General features: G+C 52.6%; 1 protein-coding gene across 2 annotated transcripts in view; it reads left to right on the top strand.

Annotated features, from left to right (window-relative positions):
• Positions 1 to 18,876, top strand: part of ANKEF1 (ankyrin repeat and EF-hand domain containing 1) — a 36,086-nt gene extending 17,210 nt beyond the window's left edge. For both annotated transcript variants that reach the window (XM_078872162.1, XM_078872161.1), the window contains 8 exons: positions 807 to 1,000; positions 1,997 to 2,290; positions 2,389 to 2,549; positions 3,812 to 4,003; positions 5,377 to 5,603; positions 5,965 to 6,185; positions 6,691 to 6,819; positions 17,601 to 18,876. In XM_078872162.1, the coding sequence (XP_078728288.1) occupies positions 807 to 1,000; positions 1,997 to 2,290; positions 2,389 to 2,549; positions 3,812 to 4,003; positions 5,377 to 5,603; positions 5,965 to 6,185; positions 6,691 to 6,819; positions 17,601 to 17,762 (1,580 nt within the window). In that variant the 3' untranslated portion in view covers positions 17,763 to 18,876. The remainder of the gene's footprint in view (positions 1 to 806; positions 1,001 to 1,996; positions 2,291 to 2,388; positions 2,550 to 3,811; positions 4,004 to 5,376; positions 5,604 to 5,964; positions 6,186 to 6,690; positions 6,820 to 17,600) is intronic.
• The last annotated feature ends 3,826 nt before the right edge of the window (positions 18,877 to 22,702 follow it).

The following is a 22,702-nucleotide window of genomic DNA, read 5'->3' as shown; positions in this document are numbered from 1 at the left end:
CCCCCTACTGCAGACACCTGACAAGACCCTTCTGACACTGTCTTGAGACTCAATGAGGCTTTGCTGGGTAAACAAATAATGAATAAACACAATTGGGTAATGGTGACACCACCCACAACTATCACAACTATTGCAACCACAAGTGGTGGTTATGACAGAGATGTCTGTCCCAACACCAAAACATCTGCCAATTGTTACGCCAAAGTCTGGAAACTTCCTGTAATGTTTGGGTGTATGCACATGGACTAGGGTATAAGTTTACAGACTCATTGTTTTGTTTAACACTTGTTCATTATGTGCCTTCTGAGCTCCAATTTGATGCTAGTGCAGATGCTTGGGTTACCACCTTTCCCACAGACCAAATCCGGATGTATTTCTGAGTCATCCGAGGTCAGGGGTCAACAGCCTGCTGCGCTGGAGCTGCATGCGGCTCTTTAGCGACTACTTCATGGCATTATTTATTAAGGACCACCGTTTCGTATTCACATGCATTGCGTCTCTTGAAATATTGAGGGGTTTTTACCCAAATTCGAAAAAAATGCCCCTTATTGTTAGTTTACATTGCCGACCCCTGGCCTAGGTATATCAAACCGTTGCAGTTTACTGTGCTGAAGTTCAACACAACGCCTGCGGATCTTGGTACAAATCAATTTCTGCCAACCCGAGCACACAGATGGCAATTCCCGGACTCTCCGGGTCACTCGTCTGGGTCGAAACCCGGACAGGTGACAACCTTAAGCCTATGTGCACTTTGCGTTGCACGTAGGCTGGTGACCAAGTGCGCGTGTGCCACCATCTACATTCAGGTTGTAACCCAAAGCTGAAGAATGCAGAACGCCAGACGGGTCGCATGTTGGCCAAGGAGTCTGGCCACAAGGTGACAGTGAAGGCCCTCCGCAAGGAGGAACGCCTGTTCGCACGCTCCCAACGGCCGCCTGCGGACGGCAAAAAGGGAGTGTGTTCTCAACCCTGGGCAGTTCGCCTCTACGACTGGACACAGGCAGGGAGTTCGCATGGGCCACTGCAGGGATCATGCAACCTTATTCATTCCTCTTTGGTTCTTTCGGTAAAGTCACTTATAAAGAGAAAATAATAAATTAAATACTAGCATACGACGTTTCGATTGCAACACAAGCAATCATCATCAGGTATAAATGAAATAGAAACACAAATCTAGTATACTTAGAAATGTAATGTAATACAACAGAGAGTCGGATAACATGACAGTCAAACACCCTACCTGCTTGATTACGTTCTTCCTGATAATGCTAAATTTGAGAGAGAGATAAAACACAGAACCAGAGACATAGACAGACATATAAGCAGACAGATATCACAGAGATACATAGAGAGAGACACATACATAGGCACACAGAGAAACCACGCCTCTGTGTCGAGGCCTTAAATAGAGAGAGGGGGCGGGGGTGGAGAGAGAGGGAGGGGTTAGAGAAATTAGCATGTCAATGAGTGGCACGGTGAGTGGCACGGTGCAAAAGCTTGAAAAAATTAGGAGACAGGGAGAGAGACACACTCAATTTAATAATCTAGCAAAATTCTTATTCATGCCCTTTGCAGCTGTGTAGCTGTGCAAATTCAGCTCTTCTTCTGACCATTCTGCCCCTTATGTGTTTCACAGATGTCCTTGTCTGTTTACATACGAGTGCAATTATCATCTTAAACCTAAGTCATTGTTTCTGTAAGTTAATTTTATGACGAATAATTTTGAATAGTCATTTGTCTGCACCAACTTTCATTCCAGGGAATTAATGTTATTTAACATTTAAACACGTCTGCGCATTACTTTCAATTTCTTCTGTAACATTGTTGTTCTTACTCTGATTTCGAATTGCTTCCTTACTGCAAATTAAACTCTCCTGGTCTCTTTGAGTCATCACCTGGTCAAAGAAAAGGAACACGAACTTCAAACTCAATGTCACGTTATGCCGCTTTTGTCATTGTTTGTTTCAAGACATTTCTGTCCTCCATCTGGATGCAGGAGTACAAGGAGGACCTGCGGGCAGAGCTGGGAGCGGTGTGCGGGCCGGACGGCTCCCTGGCCTGGGAACAGCTGCTGGATGCACTGCATCGGCAACGGGCACCGCCCTTGGGGCCACCAGAGACGCAGCTCCTCCTTCAGGCTCACGACCTCAACAAAAAGGGAACGGTGGTGTTGGAAGAGTTCTTAAAGGGGAACAAATACCTGGCCAAGTCTTACCTGATGAGTGCCTTCGAGCCCAAAGGGAAGAAAGGGAAGAAGGGTCGCCGCAAGGGGAAGGCCAAGAAATTCACGGTGAAGCGTCATACATAAACGTCACCGCACCTTTTTTTTACAGCAGCTTTGTTTGAACACAGTGTAATGTTTACATGCATGCCAACTGTCCTTGGCAGGTGCCCCTGCCCATCTGTGTGGTTCCAGAGGGGGTAACCCCAAGACGGGCAGACGGGGGGCCTCCTTTGCATGCCATTGAACAGCTGAGTCTCACCACGGACTGTGGACGCTTTGACCGGGACCACCGCCCTGCCCACCCCATCGAGGACGACTCAGCCTGGTCTCTCCCCCCGCACGGTTTTCTCACAACGGAGCTATCGCTTGCTAGTCAAGGCTTACAAACACAGGCAACTCAGGCTGAGGGTTTTATGGAGTGCAACAAAGTGCCTTGGTAAACACTGCCCGGCGTAAAGTTACGGAACGAGGCAGACGAACGGTAACTTTGAACCACGCTACAACGTGAATGACGACACGGAGAGGTGAGCACGGGGCCCCACAGTCCTTGCGTATTTACTAGGACTTAGGCACAGCGAGAAATATGAAATGCAAATTCATCAGGCAGAAGGTTTTTGCAATTCACGTTGTTTACTCGGATTGTTATACTTTGCTTTTTTTGTATTTTGAATGAACCGCATGAAAAATTGGTGAATTGCTTCCAGTTTGCCACATATAAATGGCTAGAGCAATACACGTAACGTGCTCACTGAGAAATGAAGGGAGCTGCCACATTGTTGGTGTGGGTAACACGCTGGACTTGCCATCCAGAGGTCACCGATTCGATTCCATCCCCCGGTGTGGCAGATGAAACAAATGTGTACAAACTTTTTTTTTATTTAACCAGGTAAGCCCCACTGAGTTATACAGCTCTTTTTCAGAAGCGACCTGGCCACATATGGTAGCTCAAGGAAGTGGCTTATAACTTGGAAATTAATAGCTGCCAAATACTCTAAACGCTTGTTTACAGATGTGGAGGTAAAAATCGGAGGGCCTGGGGAAAAATTCATATGACCAGCGGGGAGAACATGCAAACTCCAAATAGCCAGGTGTCCGGGTCGGGATCGAACCCATGGCTTCCTATATACCAGGCAAGGGAGATAACATCTTGGCCACCTCAGCGTACGTTTCTTAAATCTTGCTGCCACTCTCCATACTGCTGCATGAACGGGTTCACTACATTTAGTTTATCGGCAGGTCGCGTGTGGTGATGTAAAGTGTGGATGCGCCTACTTGTTTCAACACGCCTGCTTAGTGTGGAAGAGTAGACCAAATGCCATCTAAAACCCTCTCCATTGAATGCCCTGACACCAGGAGTGGCACAATCAAGCAATTACACGGCTGCACCTTTCTCTTTGATTTATTGGTGGGCCTAATTCACTTATGCTAATCGGTGCCTTCATTACCAACATTCCACTGGAATCGATTACCACTATCCCCGACTTTAAGAAATCGGTGATTGATTCTGAAAACTGCTGGCGGCGTCCCAGTGGGATGGGCGTCGTGAGCATGCCCCCAGCAAGCGCGCCGTGCCCCTGTCCACCGCAGGTACATTGCAGCGCCGGAGCGCACCTTCGTTGGCGTGACGGCGGCGGTGCGCGGCGGTGACTGCGAGTCCCTGCTGCGTGCCTTCTCCCAGGACGTCCCCGTCGATGTGCGAGACCCCTTCTATAAGACGCCGCTCATGGCCGCCGCTGGGCATGGGAACGTGGAGCTCGCCGCGCACTTGTTACAGCTCGGGTTTGGCCAACACTCATGCCTGCTTGCACTCACAGTGTGTGTGCGTGTGAATGCGTGGCTCAGCGGTTGGCAGTTGGTAGGTTGCAAGTTCAAATCCTGGCTGTGGCTGACTCAACCCATAATCTCTTCCTCTGGGTTAATAAAATAAGAACTACTTTGTGAGGAAGTGAACGGCGATTGTTCTATGAAAATCCCTGCCCTCGTCATGGGAATGTGGAATTTTTACCAGTGGCTCAGGGTTGTAAAAGGGAGATGAACGCCGCTTCAATGCTCATTTAAGCAGGAAATCACTTTGACGTTTGTCTTGTGTTGAGCCATACGCCCAAACGGCCTGTCCTGAGGCATACCCTGCCCCTCTGTCGTGAACCATAACCAGCTGTGTGCACTGACCAATTCTTTGTGCAGCAAAAGCTCCGTTATCCGGCACTTTACCATTCGGAATGCTCTATGAACCGGCATCTGTCATAGACGCCAATACAAATCTTCCTTTACGTATCCAGAAAAATTCCGACACCCATCCGGCATCTTTGCCGAGCACTTATCATTGATCAATTGTTTACGGAAGCTTCAGGACGCTGCCGAGTGTTGGCACGAGTGGCAGTCTGTACTGTACATACGGTATTGTGCTACTGTATATTGAGCTCTAAACGTCCTCACTACTCTATAATCAACTTAGAAGGCCCTACAACTGACCGGTGAGTACCTCTGTAAGAGAGTATTTAATTTCTTATAGCATAGTTAAAATGTGTGCTTAGTTTCTTTCTTGAAAAGTTTTATGTAAATTTGGTGAATCATACGCGTATTTGCTTAACCAGCACTCTCCATTCCCTATGGATGCCGGTCAACAGAGCATTTTCTGTAATATGAATAACAATTTACAGGTCTTTGTCCATCCACTGTGGGATGAAGGCCTACCCACGTCAAGTTCGTCCTGTGTATATTATTATTTACCCAGGAAAGCCACAGCCTTACACTGTGTGAACGAAGCCATGGACCCCGCCCGTGAGTGTACTCGGGCATACACTGTGCGTGTGAACTGAGCCACTCTCCCTGCGGTGACATGGCCCAGCGGTAGCGCATTTGCCGCTCATTACAGAAGTTTGTGGTTCGAACCCAGAAGGCCGCCCTGTTTAGTACTGCGGGTGTAATAACCGTAACGGATATATGTGCTGTCAGCTTCATTGTGGACATTATCCAAAGTTGCCAAATTCGAAAAAACTACCCACAATTTACTCAATTGGGATTACACTTGGCAAAAACGTCGCCCCCAACTGCGAAACTAACTGCAGGCTGCGTGAAGCAGAGTTCTTTCGCGATTATAGCCTTGCACCATAATACCACACGTACTGAATCGCACGTGCCGCTCGCTTCAGGGCCGACGTGCAGGCCCGTGACGCGTACCGATGGACGGCGCTGCACCACGCGTGCCACGCGGGGCAAGCGGACATCGCCGCGCTCCTCCTGGACGCCGGCGCCGAGGCCAACGCCATGACGCTCAGTGGCTCCACCGCACTCATGCGAGCCGCTGAGAGCGGCCGCCTGGACTGCGTGACGCTGCTGTTGGAGCGGGGTGCCCGCCTGGCTCAGAGGAACAAGCAAGGTGGTGCCAACCGCAACACTGCCTTAGCAAAAGACGGGTTTGTCAATTGTTGCCATTGATATTCATGGGTGTATTAACAGGACCACAGAGGTTGTGCAATTATTGTGAGCACTGGTTCTGGCTTCCTTCCCACCTCTTCGTAGTTTCCCGCCCAGTCCTCCGTGTCCAAAAAACTGTGCACCTTCCAAATTCTCCAGCTATATCTATGGGACCTATTTTTGGCCAGTATCAAATTAGTGAAGAAAAAATTGGCTTTAGTGCTTTACCCTTTACGGAAATTCTGAGGCATTTGAGACGCAAATTGCCCGCGAAACAATTAAATTGTAAAAAAATCAAATAAAACGTGCTACTGTTCTGCCAGATAATACGGTGCTGGAAGTGGCGCAGGCGTTCGGGGAGCCTCGCATTACCGCCGTGCTGCAGGCGCGGTTCGACGCCCTGCCCAGAGTCAAGGAGAGCCGCGGCGGAAATCGCAAGAAGGGCGACCTGCGGGCGGCATCAGCGAGGGCGAGCTCGCGGCCACACACCTCCCCCACCGAGACCTCGAGCCAGCCCGCCAGAGACCAGCGCCCCGCTGATAAGGTCGGCAGTCTGCAGAGTTTTAAGGGTCACGTTGACTCGGTAACTCGGAGCCCTTGCATCATATGTCGTGTCACACATTCTAAGGGGAACCCACGGTGGCAACTGTTCCTCTCGGGCACAAGGCGGCTCAGCACCTGGCCTGCAAGCGGAAAATTAGTCTGCCACTCGGAGGTGCGATGTTGCTTTGTGGAATCCAAATAGAGTAATTTTCAGCTCATTTTTTTACTTTGGCAAAAATTGTCCCATGACACTGGCACATCACGGCCTACTCTTGAGAATGATGTGAGTGGATTTTTTAACGTCCACTGTGAAGCACAGAGCGTGTAGAACGTTGCAGTTAATAACACCCGCAGCATTAACGAGGGCGGCCTGCCGGATTCGAAACTAGAAACTTTGCAACAAGCGGTGACATGCGCTATCGCTGGGCCACGTCACCGCCCCCTGCAACCCAAAATGAAAGCCACCCCGCCCCCCCCTCTCGGGCGTCCCCATTTGCTACTGATAGGTGGGCACGGTGGAAGAAACCGAGGGAGTCGCGAGGGCGCAGCGAGCACAGCGCAGCAGCATGCTGCACGAGGCGACGCGCTTCGCCAGGAGAGCCAACCAGATCAACGTCACCTTCACTCCCAGGACGGTGAGCTCGCACCGTCGCCACCGCTGCCGCCACCACCAAAGCAGCAACGACCGTCGCATTCCATTCGTCATCAAACCAACTGGTCATTATTCACTTGAGCGTTGGACCCCAGTCGCACGCTAACAAGGGTGTGTCTTGATTAAAAAGAAAAATAGGTTTTACCCTTTCTGGCAATGAAACAGGTTTTGTTCTTGTTGCCTGGTTCTCTGACATTGGCATTCTAATCTCCTCATTGGCACAGCCCCTGGTTGCTGGAGTCGTCTCACATTGACATGCTAATCTCTTACATTTACGTACAAACTCCATCTCTAGCTCCGCCCACTTACAGTGAGGGAAAAAAGTATTTGATCCCCTGCTGATTTTGTACGTTTGCCCACTGACAAAGAAATTATCAGTCTATAATTTTAATGGTAGGTTTATTTTGAACAGTGAGAGACAGAATAACAACAAAAAAATCCGGAAAACGCATGTCAAAAATGTTATAAATTGATTTGCATTTTAATGAGGGAAATAAGTATTTGACCCCTCTGCAAAACATGACTTAGTACTTGGTGGCAAAACCCTTGTTGGCAATCACAGATGTCAGACGTTTCTTGTAGTTGGCCACCAGGTTTGCACACATCTCAGGAGGGATTTTGTCCCACTCCTCTTTGCAGATCTTCTCCAAGTCATTAAGGTTTCGAGGCTGACGTTTGGCAACTCGAACCTTCAGCTCCCTCCACAGATTTTCTATGGGATTAAGGTCTGGAGACTGGCTAGGCCACTCCAGGACCTTAATGTGCTTCTTCTTGAGCCACTCCTTTGTTGCCTTGGCCGTGTGTTTTGGGTCATTGTCATGCTGAAATACCCATCCACGACCCATTTTCAATGCCCTGGCTAAGGGAAGGAGGTTCTCACCCAAGATTTGACGGTACATGGCCCCGTCCATCGTCCCTTTGATGCGGTGAAGTTGTCCTGTCCCCTTGGCAGAAAAACACCCCCAAAACATAATGTTTCCACCTCCATGTTTGACGATGGGGATGGTGTTCTTGGGGTCATAGGCAGCATTCCTCCTCCTCCAAACACGGCGTTCAGTTGATGCCAAAGAGCTCCATTTTGGTCTCATCTGACCACAACACTTTCACCCAGTTGTCCTCTGAATCATTCAGATGTTCATTGGCAAACTTCAGACGGGCATGTATATGTGCTTTCTTGAGCAGCGGGACCTTGCGGGCGCTGCAGGATTTCAGTCCTTCACGGCGTAGTGTGTTACCAACTGTTTTCTTGGTGACTATGGTCCCAGCTGCCTTGAGATGATTGACAAGATCCTCCCGTGTAGTTCTGGGCTGATTCCTCACCGTTCTCATGATCATTGCAACTCCACGAGGTGAGATCTTGCATGGAGCCCCAGGCCGAGGGAGATTGACAGTTCTTTTGTGTTTCTTCCATTTGCGAATAATCGCACCAACTGTTGTCACCTTCTCACCAAGCTTCTTGGCGATGGTCTTGTAGCCCATTCCAGCCTTGTGTAGGTCTACAATCTTGTCCCTGACATCCTTGGAGAGCTCTTTGGTCTTGACCATGGTGGAGTGTTTGGAATATGATTGATTGATTGCTTCTGTGAACAGGTGTCTTTTATACAGGTGTAGGGGTGTTACGGAGGGGCTGTATACATAGGATCACACGGGAAACAAACACAGTGGGCGGGGCTTCGTGAGTGCACGGGGAGGTGCTCTCAACGACGTCTGCACAGGGCAGCCTGGGGGGGGTGGCCCCACCCCTCAGCGAGGGGTTTTGGTATAAAAGGGGATGAGCCGGAGAGCTCGGGGTAGAATGTTAAAGCTAAACCAGTGAAGACCGAAGATCGTCTAGCTAGAGCCCTGGACTCCCCTGGGTCGCCGCCCTTGTCAGGGCCGCGCAGGACCGAGCCAGCGGCGTGGTCCCGAGAACCAGAGCTAGTGCTCTGGGACTCCGGGTACCGTAGCCCGACTTACCAGTGTCGGGCCAGACAGCCTCCCCTAGCCCATTAGTGGAGGACTAGGAGGTAGGTCAGAGATAGCTAGCAGTGTATTCCCAGCTAGCGGGTGAGGGGGCCGATACCCCCTCCAGTGTTGTATGTCCGCGGTTGTGACAACTGTTGCGGAATAAATACGTGTGCCTCAACCCCGGCGTCCAAGAGTCCTCAACGATATTACACAGGTGTAGTGGTGATACGCGCTGGGGTGAGGATCGTGTGGCAGCGCGTATTGATTGGCTGTGTGTGTTGGTGACGCGCGCTGACGGTGAAGGATCATAGGTCAGCGCAGGGTCATGGGTTGTGAGGCGGTGATTGGCTGGGTATCGGTGACGCGCGCTGACAGCGAAGGGATCGTGTGGAAGCGCGTGGGGATTGGTCAACTAAGGGGGTGCTCACGTCGCGGTCCGCATACGCTCCGTCTCCCGGGAGGGGAGGCTATATAAGGCGGTGCGCGCAGGCGCACGGGGAGTTGGTAACCAGTGAAGACAGAAGACGGAGGAGGAAGAGATAGGGCCCTGAGACACCTAGTCCCGCCGTCCTTGTCAGGACCGGGGCCCTGTGTGGCTCAGAGGCGGGATCTTGGGACCCGGGGCCGGACGTCCGTGTGAGGGCCGGGCCGCGGGACCCAGAGGTCGAGACCCACGCCCAAGCTGGGGTGGGTCTGTAGCGCCACGGACGCTACGGGGCTGGAGTGCCCGTGAGCGTGTACCGTGAGCTGTAGTAACCACGCGTGTCAAGTGAGCGTGTACCGTGAGCTGTAGTAACCACGCGTGTCAAGTGAGCGTGTAGCGTGAGCTGTAGTAACCACCAGTGTCAGGTGGAGTGTGTAGTGTGAGAAATAGTGACCACACGTGTTATTGTGGAAGACAAGTGAAAATAAAGTGTGCTACCCGTCAAGTGGTTTCCCGCCGTCATTCAGATACTTCAACTGGCGTCAGAAGTGAAACAGTCTTCCAGGCATGGATACAAGGAAGACTCGTCGGACTCACGGGATTGACTACGAGGATAACCACGACGACTCGGGCCAGCAGGCATCGGGGGGAGAGGACGAGGAGATGCCGACACCGCAGGACCCACCGGGGCCGCCGGACGAGCGGCTGGGGGCTGATGCCGGACTCCGCGAGGCGCACTCCCGTCTGGCAGAGCTGCTACTAGCCGCGGCGTCCATCCTGGCGGAGATCACCACGTCGGGAGGAGCGGGGACGTCGGCGGACATTCAACGGGCTCGCCTCGCAGATTCCCGCCAAAATGACTTGGCAGTTCCCGCCATTTCAACCACACGGACGTCTTTTGGCGGGAACGGCGAGAACCACGTGGCGGGAGTTCTCCAAGCGCGCCCGCTTACGTCATCAGCGCGCTACGGACCGCCATCAACCACCCGCCATAGGGGCCGCCATCTTGCAGACCGACAGTGCGGCGGAGAGGAGCCACGTGGCAGAGGACGACTTCATCTTCCAGCAGCGCCTTCCCACGTTGACAGCCTTCAAGGCGGAAGGCGGGGACTGGGGCGCATTCCAACGCAGGTTTCTGGCGCATCAAGAAATGTCGGCCTGGTCCGACGCTACGGCGCTGCGGGCACTGCCTGCCATGTTGGACGACGACGCGCTAGCGGCCTTCAGGTCCGCACAGAGGTCGGACCGCTCCACGCTTAAGTCTGCGTTGGGCCTCATGGCCAAGGTCTATGGACCTCCTTCGGCTTGTCGCCATCAGTTTTACGAGCGACGTAAGGCGGACACGGAGACCGCGCTCGCCTACCACACGGCGTTGTTGGCTCTCGCCGACACCACGTTCCCTCGTATGGATGAGGAGGGCCAGGATGCGATGGTCTTGGAGCAACTGCTCAAGTTGGCGCATTGACCTGGGGGTCCCCATCAACACGGCCGACGAGGTCGACATATCTTCATTGCGGGTCGCTACAAGTATCCAGGCGTACGAGGTCCTCAAGCGTAAACAGGGTGTCGTCTGCACTGCTGCCGTGGCCTCAGCTCCGGGCCCGGTGGTCACCGAGCCCCAAGTCGTCTGCCCACGGGAGGAGGCGTTCACCGCTAGACGACCAGGGGACTGGAGGTCGGGGGGTCGTTCGCCTCTGCGATCGGCCCGCAAGCTGGAGCAACCGAGACCTCTGACGTCCCTCATCACATGTTACAACTGCGGCCTCCGGGGCCACGTGGCGTCCGGTTGCCGCGCTCCACGTCAGCGCTCCATGGGACCTCGGCTGGACGACGACCAAGGCCCCAAGTCGTCCCTACTACCCCCGGCAAGTCACGGCACTTCACATGCTCGGCCTACATGCACGACACACATGGGCCGTCGCTTTGCGGCGGAGGAGGGCCGTTTAAGGGTCGGGGATTCGGTTCGGAGAGGGGGGTTCGTGCGGGACCGGGGGGACATTAAATGGTCTGAGTTTGGTCACAGGATAGTGGCTGCGTCGGCGGGTTCATCGGTCGTTACGGGATTCATAGACGGGGTCGAGGTCAGGGTGTTAGTGGACACGGGGGCGTCGACGACTATAATTTCCGACCTCATTTACAACATTCTCTCCGTCCAATGTCGACCTCTGCTTCCGGTGGACGTGCCATTTTACGCGGCAAATGGGGGCTCGTTGGGCATTGTCGGCCAGATTCGGGCATCCATTTGCATAGGGGATATTAAATTGTCGGGTCCTGTTTTCGTCTCCTCTTCCTTAGCGGTTCCTTGTCTGTTGGGCACAGATTTTTTGGCTAAAATGCCCATTAAAATTCTCATCGATCAACGTTGCATTGAGCTACCATCGGGTCGCCGTATTTCATTTTTGTCGAATCCAACGGAAATTCGCACGGCGTGCGCTACGATACAAGCGCTGGCGACACAGACCGTGCATGTGCCCCCGGGTTCGCAGATGTTGATTCCACTCCGGCTGCGGAAGCCATTGGGTGGGGAGACCTCGGAACAGGGCGTGCTTTTGGGTCCGTCAAATAGGGCTGTCGGAGGTCTGGATTTGTCGGTGGCTCACACGTTGGTTCGGGCTGACAAGGACCCGTTCGTAATGGTTCTAAACGCTGGTTCGCGGCCGGCCGTTATTCAGCAGGGCACTGTGCTTGCTCACGCGGCACGGGTCCCTGCGGAAGAGCGCCTTGTTGCGCATGTTGATCCGGTCCCGGTGCAGAAAATTCGATCGGGGGAGGACCTTGAATGGGTCGATTCGCTGTGTGCGGACTCAAAGGATTTGTCAGGGGTACAATTGGGTGCGCTGCGTGCTTTGCTGATTGAATTCTCTGATGTGTTCAGTAAGCACAAATATGACATTGGGTGCACGGACCTGTTGAGCCACCATATTGAAACAGGCGATGCGGCACCGGTCAGGCAAAACCCCTTCCGGCTGAGTCCTGCCGAGAAGGAGCACGTTCAGTCGGCCGTCAACGATATGCTGGCGGCCGACATCATTTCGCCTTCATCCAGTCCTTGGGGAGCACCTATCGTGCTGGTTAAAAAGCAGGACGGGTCATTGCGATTTTGTGTAGATTTCCGTCGCCTAAATAAGATCTCCGTGGCTGACGCGTATCCGCTCCCCAGAATGGACGAGTCCCTGGATGCATTGTCTGGTGCGCGGTATTTTTCTACTCTTGATTTATTATCGGGATTCTGGCAGCTGCCACTCGACGACGAGTCTAAACCTAAGACAGCATTTCGGACCCCAGGGGGCCTGTTCCAGTTTAACCGGTTACCCATGGGACTTCACTCCGCTCCCGCGACGTTTCAGCGCCTTATGGAGTTGGTTTTGTCGGGTCTGCAATGGGATACTTGCTTGATTTACCTAAACGATGTCATTGTTTTCAGTAAAACGTTTGAGGAACACCTCCAGCGGTTGAGAGGGGTGTTCTTGCGGATGCGATCGGCTAAATTGAAATTTAAACCGGCCAAATGCCACCTTCTTCGAAAGTCCGTGAGATACTTGGGCCACATTGTCGATTCTTCGGGGATCTCTACCGATCCCGCAAAGACGAGCTGTGTCAGTTCATGGCCAACGCCCACGTCGGTTTCTGACCTACTCAGTTTCATTGGTTTTGCTTCCTACTACCGCCGATTCGTTGAGCATTTCGCCACCATTGCAAAACCCTTGCACGCTCTAACGGCAAAAGGAGTCAAGTTCCGATGGGGGCCGGAGGAGGAGGCCGCGTTCTGCTCCCTCCGGGACGCCTTGGTGGGTGCCCCGCCCTTACGTTACCCTGACTTTACAAGTCCGTTCTTGCTAGACACGGATGCTAGCAACACGGGCATTGGGGGGGTGCTCTCACAGGTCGTTGGGGGAGTCGAACGGGTGGTCGCCTATGGTAGCAGGGTTTTGTCGCCGGCGGAACAGCGCTACTGCGTCACCCGTCGCGAGTTGCTGGCTATTGTTTTTTTTGTACAGCAATTTAGACCGTATCTTTATGGCCGTCATTTTACGGTCCGGACGGACCACGCGGCGCTTCAGTATTCATTGAGGGTCGCCCAACCCTCGGGCCAATTGTCAAGGTGGTTGGAAGTCCTCCAGGACTATCAATTTACGACCACTTATCGTAAGGGGTTGCACCACACTAACGCGGATGCCCTGTCGCGATTGTCGCCTTGTCCCAAATGTGCGTGCTTAATGGGGTCGGCGCGCTGTAAACCACCAGGTGTTGTAAGCATGGGTGCGTTGGCCGCGACCGCGAATGCGCCGATGGGTGACGCTCCCGCTACCCCTGAGGGAGGGGACTCGCTGCTCTCACTGTCTCTGATTGAGTGGGGCCGTCTCCAAATGGCTGACAGCTCCCTGCTAGCGTTGCGTCGCAGGGCGGGGGGTCCCGAGGAGGGCCGAAAGCAAACTGGCTCCTGGCTGCTCAAGCAGGGCCTCCTAATGAGATGGGACAATTTGTCCCGGCGGCACGCACTCGTCGTGCCTTCCGCTATGCGGGGAAAACTTGTCCTGGCCGCACACGAACGCCTCTTGCATTTGGGGGTAAACAAAACGCTTGCTCTGCTTCAGCGTGACTATTATTGGCCGGGGATGGGGAGCGATGTGGTAAATATACTGAAGGGGTGTGTAGACTGCGCCAGACGGAAACCACCGTCCGTGGCGTCAAATCCACCGCTGCAGTCTATTCAGGTCTCACGCACTAACGAGCTCGTTGCGCTCGATATTTTGGGGCCTTTTCCAGTCACGCCTAGGGGTAACAAGTACCTGTTGGTTGGTGTGGAGTACTTTACCCGGTGGCCTATGGCGTGGCCACTCGCCAACCAGTCGGCGGCGGCTGTGACGGACGCCTTTGTCCAGGGCTACGTCCTGGACAAGGGGGCTCCCGAACGCTTGCTGACCGACCAGGGAAAGAATTTTTCGAGTAAATTGTTGCAGGAGGTGTGCGACCTTTTGGGTACTAAGAAGGTGCGTACCTCCCCGTACCACCCACAGACGGACGGGATGGTGGAGCAACTCCACAGGACTTTGACTTCTATGCTGTGCCAGCAGGTGTGCGAGGCACATGTTGACTGGGACCTGCAGGTCCCGGGGGTCCTCGCCGCGTATAGAATGGCCCCCCATGCAGCAACGGGATTTTCCACATTTTATCTGATGTATGGTCGGGAGGCCGACCCGCCCATGGAAACTCAGCTGGGACTTTCCGTGCCACGAACGAATTCAAAATTGGCCGAACATATTAAATTTAACATTGCTAAGCTGACCGAGGCACGGGAGGCCGCACGGCTAAATTCGAGGTCGCGGCAAATCGCCAACGAGCGCTTGCGTGCACGAAAGGTGTCCGTGCACGATTGGAAACCGGGCGATAGGGCCTGGCTGCACTGCCCTCAGGCACCTTTGGCTACGTCGCCTAAATTGTTGAGGCCATGGCGGGGACCCGTGGAGGTCGTGCTGGTTGCACGCCCCCAGTGTGTTCAGATAAAATGGGGAAAGCGCCGTTGGTACGTTCACCCCTCCCGGCTGAAACCGTTCTCGCCTCCATATGGCCTCCCTTTGTGTCGTGAGGACCAAGCATGTGACGTGACCGACGACCCGAGGAGGGAAATGTCTCCGCCTGATCCTCACATGTCTCCGCCTGATCCGCTCCCAGGTGTCTCGGAACTGACAGCTGCCGACCACCGGCGGCCGGATCCCCGCGACACGGCCGGTCCTTCCAGGCCCGATCCGTGCCTTTCGGGGCTGCCGGAGCCACCAGACGGTCGTCAGCGTCCCGTCCCGTACGATGGACCGGCCAGGCGGACTCGCGCTAAGTCGCGCAACTTTTCCTGACCAACTGAATGGGGGCTGATGCGGCCGGAGCGTCTCGTCACTGCGTTCCCCATCCGCTCGACCGCTCTATCACCCCGGTTGAGGAACGAGCGGAGGGGGGATCGATAGTTACAGAGACACTGGACACGTTTTTTTTTCTCGGAATTACTTTTATTGTATTGTTCGTCGGTTTGTACATAGGTTGTTGTCTGGTGTTGTATGTTGTTGTTGACTTTTTATTGTATTGTTCGTCGGTTTGTACATAGGTTATCGTCTGGTGTTGTGTCATTGTGTTGGTTGTTGTTGTGTTACGGGGCACACTGGGGGGTGGGGATTTTGTTGTTGTGATTGTTATTGTTGTTGTGTTGGTTAGCAGCCGGGCCGGCTGCGAGCTATGTGGGAGGGGGTGATGTAGTGGTGATACGCGCTGGGGTGAGGATCGTGTGGCAGCGCGTATTGATTGGCTGTGTGTGTTGGTGACGCGCGCTGACGGTGAAGGATCATAGGTCAGCGCGGGGTCATGGGTTGTGAGGCGGTGATTGGCTGGGTATCGGTGACGCGCGCTGACAGCGAAGGGATCGTGTGGAAGCGCGTGGGGATTGGTCAACTAAGGGGGTGCTCACGTCGCGGTCCGCATACGCTCCGTCTCCCGGGAGGGGAGGCTATATAAGGCGGTGCGCGCAGGCGCACGGGGAGTTGGTGACCAGTGAAGACAGAAGACGGAGGAGGAAGAGATAGGGCCCTGAGAAACCTAGTCCCGCCGTCCTTGTCAGGACCGGGGCCCTGTGTGGCTCAAGAGGCGGGATCTTGGGACCCGGGGCCGGACGTCCGTGTGAGGGCCGGGCCGCGGGACCCAGAGGTCGAGACCCACGCCCAAGCTGGGGTGGGTCTGTAGTGCCACGGACGCTACGGGGCTGGAGTGCCCGTGAGCGTGTACCGTGAGCTGTAGTAACCACGCGTGTCAAGTGGGACGTGTAGCGTGAGCTGTAGTAACCACGCGTGTCAAGTGAGCGTGTACCGTGAGCTGTAGTAACCACCAGTGTCAGGTGGAGTGTGTAGTGTGAGAAATAGTGACCACACGTGTTATTGTGGAAGACAAGTGAAAATAAAGTGTGCTACCCGTCAAGTGGTTTCACGCCGTCATTCAGATACTTCACAGGTAACAAGCTGAGATTAGGAGCACTCCCTTTAAGAGTGCGCTCCTAATCTCAGCTCGTTACCTGTATAAAAGACACCTGGGAGCCAGAAATCTTTCTGATTGAGAGGGGGTCAAATACTTATTTCCCTCATTAAAATGCAAATCAATTTAAAACATTTTTGACATGCGTTTTTCTGGATTTTGTTGTTGTTATTCTGTCTCTCACTGTTCAAATACACCTACCATTAAAATTATAGACTGATCATTTCTTTGTCAGTGGGCAAACGTACAAAATCAGCAGGGGATCAAATACTGTTTTCCTTCACTGTACCCTTGGGTTGAGCCCACCTAAAGTCTCTATACGCTCGTGTTGCAGCAGCTCTTTCTCCTGCGTCAGCAGTTCTCCTGCTGTTTTTGTCTCACCTGATGATGGTTGCTTGTGTTGGGATCGAAACGTCGTGATCTATTAATTTTATATCTATGTGACTTTACCGAAAATACCAAAGAGTAATGAAACAGGTGTTAAGATGTTGAAATACCAAATAGTTTTGCCACAGGTATGTGTAGTTAATACAGACTTCATGCCTTGCAAAAGGTATCTATTAATATATATTTTCATCATTTTGATACTGGCAAAAAGGTTGCATAGATGTATCTTGATCATGTGGAGAAATATCTATCAATTCCAGCCATTGTCAATCCAATGCTTGGTGAAGGCCTTCTCATGCTGTGCTGGTTATTGGACTTGTGTTACCATACATCACCACACTGGTTATTGCCTTTGCCGAAATCGAACTCAGATCACCAGATTCATAGGGTGGCATATTGATAGCACGTCAACCTTACAGCAATACGAACCTGCCTAGGTTTGATTCCTGATTCTGGCACCTTCTGTGTGGAGTTAGTGTTTTCTCTCCCCATTCTGCATCGGTTTCCTCAAGATACTTCAGGTTCCGTCCATAGCTAAAAGCGCACACGGTAATTGGTATTGGGCAAACATGCTAATGTGGCAGGCCCCTCTTGAAACAGAGTCCTCAGACTCAGTTGAGATTTTCTTGGATAAATACGTAATTATTATAGCTCAGTATGCAAACCACTGAACTTTAGGAATGCCGTGTGTGTATTTCTATGCACGCGGAGTGGTAGTGCGGTGTTTAGTGCACTGAGCTACTAACGCAGCTACCCAAGTTCGATTCCTGCTTACAGTCAACATAAGTAACATTTATCGAAAACCGGTCTTGGGTCTTTCCAAGTTTAATGAGTACCTGGTATGGTGTGTAAACATAATCACTTGGAGGACAAAGACGACGAACCACACTATGCGTCGTGCCGGCCTTGATAGACGATCGCTAACGGTGTTCTGTGTAGGCTATATGTTGGATCGCTGCCTCTGTACGTGTGCGTGTGTTACTGTGGAACTCCAGGACTGGCGCTCCCAAGCCAGCACTCCAGCGCTACTGCATCAGAAAGAGTCCCTGAGGCAGCGCTTCTCAGAAGACATCGATTTCCCAGGATTTCAAATGCCCTTTCAGAAGGGGGTCACACAGCGCGCTGCGCTGTTCGGGGCACTTGACTCAAGGGACTAGTCCTCGTCTCAAAGGACTAAACTTGCCCCTGCTTGGTGAGATGGCCGTTGCAAAGGGCACGGTAATGCACTCGACTCTTGCAGGATTATCAAAAACCATAAGCCTTGGTGGGGTTTAACCCGCGTTTGACCTGGATAATCCGGAACTTGGCATCTGTGTCCAGGTGGCAAAAATGTATTTGTTACGAGATATCGTGGTTTTCTTTGCCTTGAACTTTACAGAAAACTGCACAATTTTGACAGACCTAAGCTGACTGAGATATATGGCTGGATTTAGTCTATAAAAAGGTGCCAAATCATAACTTTGTGTTATTTTAAGCAATGACCTCATAGATCAAACCTGTAAGTATAGTTGTCAGTGCCACCGCTGCACATGTGCCCTGTGCATTGTGTAACCTCAGCCATTTGCTGCCCCGTGTTGAGAACTGATGATCTATGGTGCCCCCGTGTGTATCTCATGCTGCACGTGACCTTATTTGTGCGGCACACAACACTGATGTCTGCGTGTGCCTCAATGTAGCTGACACAGCCCGTTGTTTAGGGATATTTCTGCTCTGTCTTTCCAAAATAATTTAAAATTGCTTCGAGCATTTGCAGTCGTGAATCTGTTTCATCCTCCAATGTTGTACCAATAAAAACATTTCAATGCGCACAGATGTAGCCTGTGCCCAGGATTCGGATAGATGCTCCCCACAGGTGCAGCTGAGGAAGTTATGACCTCCCTGGCTCGGAGTCGAGGTGCTGCATACTGGGTTATGCATCTATCAGGGGGTGCTGAGCTCTAGAAAGAGCACTAGGTGGCGCTGTCTAGCAGAGGATGTTATCTCCAGACAAAGCATCACCAGGGAGCTGTCCAGCAGGAGGTGCTGATCTCCCAGCTGGAACACCAGGGGGAGCTGTCCAGCGTGGCGGTCTGAATTTCTCCAAGCCGGATCCCTCGGCTTTAACTTCACGCTGGGTTGAGCCTGTCACTGAGTACTTAAAAATATAGATATATAACATTGTTTCGTACGTAGAAAACACTTCGTTAACCATAGAATCATTACCCATAGAATGGTGTGTGAATCTTATCTCGGGTTATTCTACATCTGCCTCCGAGCTGCGTGTAAAAATACGACCCTCGTACGTACACAGCAGACTATGCAAAATGTGTGGCTAATAATTCGTTTATATTGATACAAACGTTCCTACATAACACTGCAGTGTGCATATCCTATCAACTTCTTCATCCTCTGATATGTGAAGGTGTCAGTGCTGCCGCCATTATCAATTGTAGCGCAAGGGTGCAGCTCGGAGTTAATGTAATAGTGGGTTCTGCACACATACCAAAGCTTACTACTACACACGTGGATATTCACTGTTCAGATCAAGTCGGAGTGATTTCCTGCTCAAATGAACAATGAGTGCTCATTTCCCGTTTACAGCCTTGAGCCCCTGGTGGGAATTCCACATTACTACGACGGGGCGAGTCTGTGTCCAGGACAACCACTGTTGACTTTCCTCATATCATCATTGTCCCTTGCAGGCGCAACAGAGCGGTCAAAATAACAGTAGTGGTGGGACGTGTAGCGGCAACCGTGCTCTGGCTTTCGCATATCAAGATCAATGTGTAACCATGGCCAAAGCCGTTGATGCCACCATACCTCACCAAAGTATACAACCGTTGGTCTTAGGTCTTCCCCTTGGTCGGCGGACTCGTGGAGACCACTCCAATGCTTGTCGTGGCAATTGGCCCTCCCCTACGCTGCACACACGTTCCACTCAGTGGAACCGTTTTTTTTTCTCCGAATCGTATCAAAACGAGTGTAGCGGTGAGATGTTGTTGGGTTGAAGCGTGAGGTGACTGCAGAGTCGTGTAGGCTACGGGCAGCATTGCCTGGAATTGTAACATGGACTGAGAGGGGCGCCGTGACGCGAGCAATCCACAGGGACACGGAGCCTCCTCGACTCCTTCATTATTCATGCTCCGGACACGCAGACGCAGTTTGAGATTAAAGCGAGGCCTCAGCCAACATAACCCACGTTCAGCAGCTCTAGCCACTGCGATATATGTGCGCCGTGATGCCGAGTTTCCATTAAATATTCATCACTGAGCTGAAATATTTGTCCTGATTCCATACCCCATCAGTATCTTACACCACAAAATGCAAGCGGTGAGAAGCTCTGAGTTGACATGAAATGGCTCTTAACGTATCGGGTGTTGGCCCCTTAACACAGGCATTTACTGTCAATTTGTGGCTGGATCATGCATGCTGGTGAGTGCTAGGGACAAAACCTATCCGAGTTTACCACGTAATCCATGCAAACCCGTGGATTTAAACATGGCATTTGGAAGATCTGTTGACTGATGGCATTTTTTATTCCGAAAACCTCACCTCTAAGACCGCGGTAACGGGGCCACGTGTGGTCGTGTGCACGCGTGTGAGCGTGTCCGTGTAATAAATAGCCAGTGCGTTGAGTTGCTCTGTGACGCCTCGCATCGATGCATTCGCGTGGAAATAGTGAAAGGAGCCTCGCATCAATGATTTCAGACACTGGAGGAGATGGGGGGGGGGCTCCTCCCCCAGTCAGAAACGCGCGGAAGGTCGGGGTCGCCTCGAGTCATCCACTCAGCACGGCTGACCCCACTATCATAGCCACATGATTACAGACCTTCGAGATTGAATCAAGTCGATGTTGTGTCAATAACTCCCAATATTAAAAGCGTTGCTGCGTTGAGATCAATCATCACTGCCGTGACGAACACGCCCACGTACACACGAGGATCTCCCTAGAGCCTGACTGTTGGGACAAGTGTTGTCAGCGAGTACTTATAAAGACCGGCACGGAACACGAGGGAATGGTGTGGCTAACATTATTCCTGACCGCCTTTGTCTTCCCAGTGGTGATGTTTACACCGCACCAGGTAATACTTTAAGGCTGAGTCTACCTAGGAGAGGCCCATACCAGTTCAGATATTCGTCATTGATGTTGGCCGTGAGCGGTGAACCGAATTCGAATCGCAGAGTGCGTGGCGCATTGCGCTAAGCACTACACTTCCGCTCAACCACAAAATCAACGGCCCCCCATGTATTCCTTGACAGGCTCGTGGGGCAATTACTGTTGAAGATCAACTATCAATACCGGCACTGCACACGTGGAGGTGGGTGGCCATAACCATGCCCGATCGCCTTTGTCTTCCCACTGCTAATGTTAACACACCCCACTAGGCTCTCTTAATCACCCACACGCACATACACGCACACCCAAAAGACCCCGGCTCCACACACGCGGCGTGATTAGCGGCCGTGCAGTGCAGGTCGATGCAGCGGGCTGTGCGAGCGAGTCGAGGGGCGACGTCGTGTGGGACCTGCCGCATTCATCGCGAGGCGCGCTGCACATCATGGGCAACCAGATAGCGGTGATTCGAGCGAGCCGACTGTGGGCACTGGGAATAAAAACCGCACGGTGGATGGGGGGATGTCTGCGCGTGTCCACGCAGCCACGCAACGCGCATCCTCGGGGTTTCGCCGCCCCCAACGCCGCGAACGGCGATGGTTGATGCAGCGGAAATCCGGGGCCTCCTCGCCACATTGAGAACCCGAGCACGTGCGAGCGAGCGCAGTTGCTAGGTAACTACGCGGGGTATGTCTGAAGAACCGCTCATGACGCAGGCGGAGGCGGCAGTGAGGGGGTTTCTCAACCAACCCCCTCACCCCCCCCCCAACCTCCCACTCCTATACAGCAACTGGGCCTTCATCTGCCCATGCTCCCACCACAGCCGCGCCTTCGGCTCCCCCGCACGATGGTCGGGCCTTCTGCTGCCCGCATCCTCACGGCTGTGGGGCATAAAGTTCCCTACCCCCCCCCCCCCCCCCATGGCAGCCCGGCCTTCAACCTCGCCCCTCCTTACCCCCCATCCTCCACCTTCCCACGGCAGCTGGGGGATGAGGGGGCCACCCTGTGGATTAGGCGTTATCGAGCGAGGAATTCCTCTCGGCACACACCTCGTCGTGATATATTGGGTACCAGGGGAAACCTGGCGACCTTAGTTCGATTCCCATGACCCAACACAACTGTATCTATATTCTTTGGTTCTTTCGGTTAAATTCACGTAGATAGAAGATAGAAGAAGAATAAAATAAAGTGAATAAAATACAACTGTATCTACATCTCAATAAACTCACGCATTCATTGGTCGCACTCGCTCGGTGAGCGGGACCAGAGGAGACATTGGATGCGGGATGCCGCTGGACTTCAACGGGGCGCTCAGAGTGGCATGACCACCGGGTCGTGAGGCCATGCATCGAGGCCACGGGGCCGTGAGGCCACACGTAGTGAGCAGCCTTGTCACCCAAAGTGTACGAGACCGCTGGTGAGATATTCATGGTCTCATTCATCCGTTACCCTGGGCCACTGATTGCTATTAACATTCGTTTCTCCGCCGGCACATGCCTTCTGAAACGGGTTACAAAGGGAATCTACATTGTTGAATTGTGCAGGACTCAATCGCAAACGCGAGCTCACAACTGTACAGTCATTGTAGCAACGAAGTGGCAGCCAAAAACTGCAACGCGTCCAGAGGGCGAGCCCCTAGGAGACGGAGCAATGATATCAGCTCGTGAACGCGTGATTACACGGATTGTTGTATCGCAGGATCGTGAGAGGTGGCGGCGTCTCAGGGATGCATTCATCCAGCAGTGAATTGACCGTGGTTGATGCTTATAAGTAAACACTTCCAATCAGTTGCTGAACTCGCCATTTGTTGACTTGAAACAGCATCCGGTGATGGTGCCACGCTGCTAATGAGGCAAAGGGACAGAGCGACACACCACCTCAACTCTCTTTCCCAATATTGACTCGAGAACCCTCCTGGGTGCTGCGAGGTGACGAGCCGGATTCGGTGGCAATCACCCGACGTGGTCATTGTGCTTAATGGATGCTGTCCCTGTGATCCTGGCT

The sequence above is a fragment of the Lampetra fluviatilis genome, chromosome 33, assembly GCF_964198595.1.
Source record: "Lampetra fluviatilis chromosome 33, kcLamFluv1.1, whole genome shotgun sequence".
NCBI classification, from domain to species: domain Eukaryota; kingdom Metazoa; phylum Chordata; class Hyperoartia; order Petromyzontiformes; family Petromyzontidae; genus Lampetra; species Lampetra fluviatilis.
The sequence above is the reverse complement of the archived record's forward strand: the minus strand, read 5'-3'. Positions and strand labels throughout refer to the sequence as shown.